At 46.2% G+C, this 8,047-nt stretch overlaps 1 protein-coding gene across 3 annotated transcripts in view; it reads left to right on the top strand.

Moving 5' to 3' along the window:
• CLUAP1 (clusterin associated protein 1) overlaps positions 1 to 8,047 on the top strand; it is a 58,267-nt gene that overhangs the window by 32,735 nt on the left and 17,485 nt on the right. For all 3 annotated transcript variants that reach the window (XM_017741312.1, XM_017741311.1, XM_008639072.2), the window contains one exon: positions 3,728 to 3,800. In XM_017741312.1, the coding sequence (XP_017596801.1) occupies positions 3,728 to 3,800 (73 nt within the window). The remainder of the gene's footprint in view (positions 1 to 3,727; positions 3,801 to 8,047) is intronic.

Here is an 8,047-nt window from a genome sequence, read left to right as displayed (position 1 = left end):
TGCTGCCTGTTTCCCTCAGCTGTTTGCAAAAATGAATCCTTTGGGCAGATTTACACCCAGGAGAGGCTGCATAATGTATGAGGCAGAGGAGGAGAATTTCCATCTGTCTGCCCCTAAGGCAGGATTTTGAGCCCCAGCGATCCCTGGTACCCTGAAAGTCCTGGGAGTCTCTCTGAAGGGGCAGGTTGGTTTGGATTTTGTGTTAATTGGTATTTAAATTGTGTTGATTTGACACCGTGATTCCTCAGTGGGAGCTGCCACTTTATGTGAGTAAAATTCACTTGTAGAGGAGGATCCAGAGAGTGTTTGCTGCTACAGCTCCTGCTGTTTTTACTGGAGAGACTCAGCAGGGGATTAAATAGTGGCTCCTACCCATCCAGCATCCCAAGGCAATCAGGCTGTTCCCTGAGGGAGCTGCACGAGCACAGGGCACGTCACATCTCTGCTTTCATGGAGCTGTCACCCTGCCACACTGCAAGGGAAATGTGACGCTTGAGCAGCCCCTGGGCCCTGGTACAACACTGAGTGTTGAAGGAGCCCCTGCAGCATTCCAGTCCATCACCCCCAGCTCTTGTGCCCTGTCACAGCTCAGGAGCCATGGATCACACACACAGGTGCCCAGCCTCAAACAGAAAACCATCTCTGATGGGCACAGGCTGGGCTTTGCTGAGCTGCCACAAACCACATCTGCTAAGGTGCTGCGATGTGGGGGAGGTGGTGTCACACCTCCACCACCTGGAAGGTGGAAGCTGCTCAGGCCAAAAAAATGCAGCTGTGATGGTTGCAGGCATTCAAAACCTTAAAAAAATGAAGTGATAAATTCTGTTTACTTTCTAGATTTGTGATTTGCCGTACCTTCTGCCCCCTCTTTGAAGATGTCACTTGTTAAGGACAGAAACCAGCAGTTCACTGATTTGACTGGTTTGGAGCTGCCCTTTGAAAACATTTTCTGTTGCTGCAGTTTCTGATGAGTTTTTCAGGATGTGGCAGTGATGGAGCCATAGGCTGCTGCTGGAAGGGAGGATGCACAGGCTCAGCAGGTCCCCTGGGCTGACAGTGGCATTTAACTAGCCATGCATCAAGTTATTCAGACACCTAAACCAGCAGAAAAACAACATTTTTCCTGCCAGTTAAGTGTCTGGGCTGGCTTGCAATGACATCAGCTGAGCTGCTGGCAGCAGCACAGGTGAAAGGCTGGAGGAAAGGGGGAGAAGTGGCTCATCTGCGTGGGTAAACATTCTTTTAGCCTTCATTTCTCTTGTCGTTTAAGTTCATGAACCCCGTCTTAGCCCTGCTGTTTTCCCCACAGATGCAGCACCTCATCCTCCAGTCAGGACCTTGGGTAGGCACATGCTGAGCTGCAGTGGAGAATTTGCCTGGCTTAATTTTGTTGTGATGGATTCGTTTGCAGCAGGTTCCTTTTGTGTCGCTGCACAAGTGCTTTTCTCAGAGCTGGAGAGTGGGAGAAGGGAAGGAGCAGGGAAGGAGGGTAAGGGAGCTGCTCATTTGTCTAAATTGGAATTGCCAGCTTCAGCTGTCGTGGTGTGTGTCTGGAATTACAGTGCCAGGCAATGATTATGTCTATGCTGATTATTTCACTGCTCTTTGAACATTCTAAATGTGCTTCCTGGGCTTATGAATTCGTCCCCGTGACATTTGGGAAATGTCTTTTTCTTGTATCCTGTTTTGGCCTTTCTTTGCCATAGGCACTGTGTGGGCTGCAGCAGCCAGTGGGGTTGGGATTCATGGGGGATTGACCCCTCAAGTATCCATTTGTCCCAGGGACAGAGCAGTGGGGAGGCTGCACTGGGAAGGTGTGCAGGGGCTTACTGAAATCGCTGACCATATTTAACCCTTAGGACTGGCTGGGAGGAAGAGGTAAAGATAAAAATGATAGCAATTGTGAGGCTCAGTGAGGAAATACTGGGACTCACTGATGCAGAGGGAAGCCTTGGATGGCCTTGGAATGACCAAAGGAGACACTGTTAGCTAGAGACCTCTGAAAATTTTGCCTCAGGTCCACATACGTTTCAATTTTCATCATTTTTGAAAAGGCTTTGCTGGCACTGAGGGGGTGGAGCACGTTACTTGTGAAGAAGGAATTCATAAGGAGGGGCAGTTTCCTCCATAGAGTATTTCAAATGTTCTGAATCTACACAAAACAAGTTAAAAACCATGCTTGTGCCTATTCCTCCCTTGTTTTTGCAGAAATCAGCTCCTCCCTGCAGAATACACCCATCACTTTGGAGATTTCAGTAGTTCTGGTGATGCAAGTTGCTGCTGGAGGGTCTCGTTCCGTGGGATTTGGCATCCTGACCTTTCTGCTTTATCCCCCTGGACACTGTCACACCTGCTTCAGTTTTGCAGGGTTATTCCTTTGGTCCCAAGCATCTGTTAGCCATATTCCTGGTATCCATGGAGCCCCTGTCTCTGTTAGCACTGAGAGTTTGTAGAGCAGGCAGTTTGTGTGGTTGTCCAAAGCAGATTTTTGGATCAGGGTTTATCCCCTTGAGAGAGGCACTGAGCTCGGTTTCTCACCAGGTACAGGTGACACATCACTTCCACTTGGAAACATCTTCCCTGCGAGCTTTTCCAGCATGAATTTCAATTCCCAGGACAGGTATTTATGCCGAGTTGTGTTGGATCATTGCAGTCTGTCCCCAGGCCTCTGTTTCCAGCAACTTCCTCATGTGCTGGGTGGTCCTTGGAGGTTCCTTTCTCAGCTTCCACACTTACAGAAACACATTTTCACATGGAAGTGCGAAAAGGTTGGGCTCCATTCAACCACTTTCAGATGCTCTTTTTACTTTCTTCCCTCTGTCCCATGAATATTCCGGCTGAGTCCACGTTTCCTTCCCACAAGTGCACTGTAAGTGTGGAGGTCTGATCACATCAGAGCAACTGGTGGTTTTAATTATAATCATATTTTGCATAGAGAAGTCAAAGGCTCAGAAAAATCTTACTTCAATCCACAATTAATTAACTCTCCTCTACCTGACTGGAATGGAAGAGACTAAAATTAGTAAAATTTGTGGCTAAATCTTCTATCAGCTGTTGCCACCTGTTCCTGTTGTGGGTTCTGTCTGTGCCTGATTCTGTGCATTCGTATCTTACCTACTCCATCAGGTTCAGTTTGCTATTCACCATTAGCATTACCTAAATTAAAGCTAAATGTCATTTAAAATGGACTAGAAAGGTCCCATTCTGTGGTTTTTTAGTGTCATTGACCTTCACATTTGGTTGGTTCTCCTCTGCACTACAGTGTGGTGTCATAAATACATGGCTGTACTTTTCCAGCTTATTGATAGGGTTGTTTGCTCCAGTTTTGTTTGCATGCTTGGGAAGGTGTGGATTCTTTCTGGTTTGGGTGTGTGTTTGGAAGTGAAGTCATTTCACAAACCAGTTCTGGTGTTTAATGGAGTGTTGGCTGAAAACAACTACCAAAGCCTGCTTTTCAAAGCACCAGCAGTCATGTTCTGCGGGATGAAGACAAAGAAACTCATTTTCCATGGGATAAGTGATGTTTCACCCAGTGGGGATGTAAGGTTGATTTTCAGTGCACTGGTTGACCTGGCCTTTATATCCTGACCCTCCCACTCAAAGTGAGCAGGAGCTTCATGTTTCAAATCAGACCTATTTTTCCATAAAATATTTCCAATGCTGACATTTTCTAGTCCCATTCTACCTGTGGCAGCTTTCCTAAGGCAATCCTTTTTTCCTCTTGCAGGAAACAGCCAACATGTTACGTCTTATTCAGAACAGGCTGAAGGAGGAGGAGCAGCACCTGCTAAAGAGTGGAAGTAAGTGGGATTCCTTCAGCTCTTGTAGTAACAGAGGAGTTGCTAAGTACTGGCTACTCCATGTGTAAGTGTCCACTTCCAAGGGGATGTGGGGTGATGACAGAGTCAGTAGGCAGGGTTAGAAAAAGTGGAATCATGACAACTTTAAAAGGACAGCAGTGAGCTAGGGAACGAAACCTCTGGGAATGTTCCTCTGCCTTGCCAGTTTTACCTGCAGAGCTGAGAAATGACCGCAGTCAGCCACTGAGCACTGGGCAATCCCAGGGAGCAGATTTAGGCTTCATTTTACTGCTGCCACCCCTCCCTGGGCTGGCTGGGGACACAGACTTGTCCCAGCACTGTGGGATTGCTGGTTTGGGAGCAGACTTGGACAGAGGATTCTCTCAGCCAAAAGCTTCGTGGGGGTGAGTAGTGCTGCTGGTTTGTGCCTCATCACACACATGCTGGAGTGTCCTGCACAACCAGAGTGTCCTTTCTGTCCCCAGTTTCTGTCCCCAGTTTCTGTCCTCAGCACTTGCCTGCCACAGTGCATGGCACAGAGTTTGGTTCTGTGTTCAGAATGATTCTCCATGACACAGATCAGAACTTCCTCAGATGAAAACTCACAGCTTAAAATCTTCTGTAAGATCATCAGTCTTCTCCACAGAATCCACATTTGCCTCCCTGCATTTGTTTGATTTTTAGCGTACCTGCAAAATGGGAATGCAATTAAAATTGGGGGGGGGGGGTGTTTTCTCTTTTTTTTTCCTAACCTTCTTCTTAATTAATTAGGATCACAAGGGAATTAATGACCTCTTGAGACTCTGTAGAAAGCTCACAAACCAGATCTTTTTGAGCCAAACAGCGGCCAGAACTTCATAATGAACTACCCCTGTGAATTTAATATTGCAATCTGTGCATTTTTATTTGACACTGGGAGAAACTAGAAGTTAACTCTTAAGATCAGAGGCAGAGTTCATGGAAGCTGAAATTGAGTAAAGACATAAAAGTTGCACTTGCCAGTTCGTTTGGTGTCCGAGATTTTCAGAGAAAACTCATGAAAGAGGAAATTCACTGATTTCTGCCCATCTTTGATCTCATATCAGTGAGGTACAGAGTGAAGAAGTTTCAGCTGAAATACAGGATTTGTAATATAAATTATAAGCATGTGGAATTATTTCAAGGATTTATTTGAGTGAAAAAGTCCAAGTCCTTCTCTCTGACAGTTTTAGGGGTAAAAAGGTTCAAGAGGAGGTGGACATCAGCCATCAGTAATTGGCAGTGTGAGGTATAATGTGAAAATTTACTGCCCTGCTTTGTCCTTGTCTGTGGATTTTCACTTGGAAAACTGTTCTGTCATTTTGCATCTCTGAAATAAAAGGAACTTTGCCTTTCAGTGACTGATTTCACTGCCACCTAAGAATGTGATTATTACTTCTAATGACCTCAAATATTGCCATAATACATCTTAATTCAAGTACCTAATTGTCATAATTAGTATTTATTCTAGTGACAAGAGCACCAGGATCCATTTGCCAGAGCCGCCTCATTTATTGACGTGTCCCATCTCTCTCAGCTCCACCCTGCCTTTGTGAAAGTCTGCAGGGGTGGAACTGAGACAGGAAATTTGGTTCTCCAAGGCTTTGGTCCAGCTAGGAGCACGGGTTAATTTAATTAACACAGTCTGCTCACACTTAACAACCTGGGCTCTCCCCTTAGACCACACCCCCCTGTCCTCCTCTCCTTTTTAATTAAATGCTGCCCTTTAAACGATTCAAACCGAAGAGATTTGCATTGGTGAGAGAATGCAGAAGTTGGTGTCTTACATGGCACAGTTCACAGAGCAGTTGTGTTCATCCCAGGATCCTCATCCCAGGAAAAAGACACATTTGGCACAAGAGGGAACAAAGAGTGAGCAGCAGAACGGGCTCAGCATCGGGCTCAGCACTGCTGAGCAGCTTTGCGTGCCCACCCTCCCCCAGGGTTAACACTGCAATTCACACCAGAAGCAGGGATCACCTGAGGGATGGAGTTTCTGCTGGAGAGGATTCCCAAGGACTTGCAGGTGGATCTGGCAGTGATTTTATCAAGAGTGCTGTGAGCATGGTGAGGAAATGGTGTGAGGTGCTGCAGGCAGGGGCGCTTCAGCCTTTCAGCTGTTTGGATTTTGGGTGCTACATGCTCCTGAGAGAGGACGTGTTCTGTAATGAGCCAGTGACAGGGAAGAGTAAAGAAGGACTTCACCATCAGAAACATCTTGCTGAAGTAGGTTTTTGGAGGGAAAAATATTTCCTAGAATCCCAGACTGCTTTGGGTGGAAGGGAGCTTAAAGTTCATCCAGTTCCAACCCACTGCCATGGCAGGGACACCTTCCACTGGCCCAGGCTGCTCCAAGCCCCAATGTCCAGCCTGGCCTTGGGCACTGCCAGGGATCCAGGGGCAGCCACAGCTGCTCTGGGCACCCTGTGCCAGGGCCTCCCCTCCCTCCCAGGGAACAATTCCTTCCCAATTTCTTGTCTAAATTGACCATCACTCTTTGTCCTGTCACCACAGACCTTGCTAAATACTTCATTATTCCACTTAGATTTTTGAGTAATGTCCCCCACACAAAGCAAGGTGGTTTAATCTGAAGTTTTATTCCATCTTCAGTTTGTTCAGAAACTTAGGATTTTGTTGTCTGGCCCTTCAACCCAACAAGACACCAGGATGGTTGAAGTGGACCCTGCTGTGACTTGGTCTTGCTCATGGAACAGGTTCTGGAGATGAAGGGATGAGCTCCTTCTCGGCTCAGTGGAAGGTGGGCAGGCTGGCCTGGTGTCTCCCAGTATCCCAGGACTCCCTGGCTGACTCTGGAATGTTGAGGGGCTGGAGTGAGCTTTCTTGGAACAGGTTCACCGTTTCCCTCCTCAGAGGGGTCACAGGGGCAGTGCCCCTGCCAGGAACAGGACAGGTTCTCACTCTCTTTACACGTTGCCCCTGGGAGCTGCAAGACACTTAATGAGGCTTTTCTAACAACAGGGGCTAGCAGGTGGTGATGAATTTGTTCCAATTAACTGATAAAAGTCAGCATCCTCTCTGTCCTGTGAGCAGTTACCTTCATGGACCCTTGTAATTGATCAGCTCTCTCATTGTCTGCATCCCCTGACCTTATCTCCTGCTAATTTGGTAAGAAGGGTTCCAAATTAACACTTCATTTCTCTCTGCAATAAAGTTGCAGGAGTTTTGGACAGCTTTCAGTTGAGTTTCAGGCTGAGAAGCCTAAATCCTGTTTCTAATAAAGGAGAGCTGTGGGATGGAGGTTGAGTTGTGCAGATCTGTGCTGAGAATGTAGAAAATCCATGGATTTGTTGTGGTATTCATGTAAAACTGGCAAAATTGTTTCGTAGTATTGATAAACAGTCTGGTTCTTTCTTCTTTTGCTGCCACACATTGCAAATCAGTTTTTTCTCTCTGACAGAGCAACTCCATAAAACCACTGCACAAAAAAAAAAAAAAAGGCCAACACTAAATTGTCTGAAAAACTGTTCTTAAACAACATAAAGGTTTTGAACTCTACAGATCAGGCTCTGAGTATTATCTGCCTGATGAAAATACACACGATTAAGTACTTGGCAGCAGTATAAGAATGTCTTTTTGTGCTGAGCAAGGAGGAAATTGCTGTTATTTTTCTAATCTTTGCTTTGCAGAAGATGCTCTTAGAGAAGCTGATCCAGGCTGTGGTGTCTCACACATCTGCTGCCCCTGTGCCACACCCAAGGCTGGTGCCAAGTAACAAATCCAATTGGTTGAAGCTCAGGGTTTGGTTCCCTTGTTAATGGCAAAGTGACTCTTGGTGTGTTGGACATTGCTCAGATGAAGGCTGTAGATAGAACTCCTGTCAGGTGTGGGTACTGGATGCTCTGGTACTGGATTGTGTGAGAGGAGAGGCCAGGGAAGGTCACTGACCACAGCAGAAATTCAGTTAATTTCCTCAAATTTATCCAACATTGTAAAAACTTTGTTGAGCAAAAAGGCACTTGGAATGTTTCTGGATTGAAACAGTTTTTCAGACTCATCAGCTTATTGCAGTTACAGATCTTTCTTTTTCACTTTCTTACACTCTTTTCCCAATGCATTTTCTCACATTCTTCAGGAGCTTTTTATCAATTTAAAAGCAGACAATGCAGAATCACAGGATCCCAGAGTGGTTTGGATTAGAAGGGACACCAAAGCTCATCCAGTGCCACCCCCTGCCATGGGCAGGGACACCTTCCCCTATCCCTGATTGG

The sequence above is a fragment of the Corvus brachyrhynchos genome, unplaced genomic scaffold, assembly GCF_000691975.1.
Source record: "Corvus brachyrhynchos isolate BGI_N302 unplaced genomic scaffold, ASM69197v1 scaffold58, whole genome shotgun sequence".
NCBI lineage: Eukaryota > Metazoa > Chordata > Aves > Passeriformes > Corvidae > Corvus > Corvus brachyrhynchos.
The sequence above is the reverse complement of the archived record's forward strand: the minus strand, read 5'-3'. Positions and strand labels throughout refer to the sequence as shown.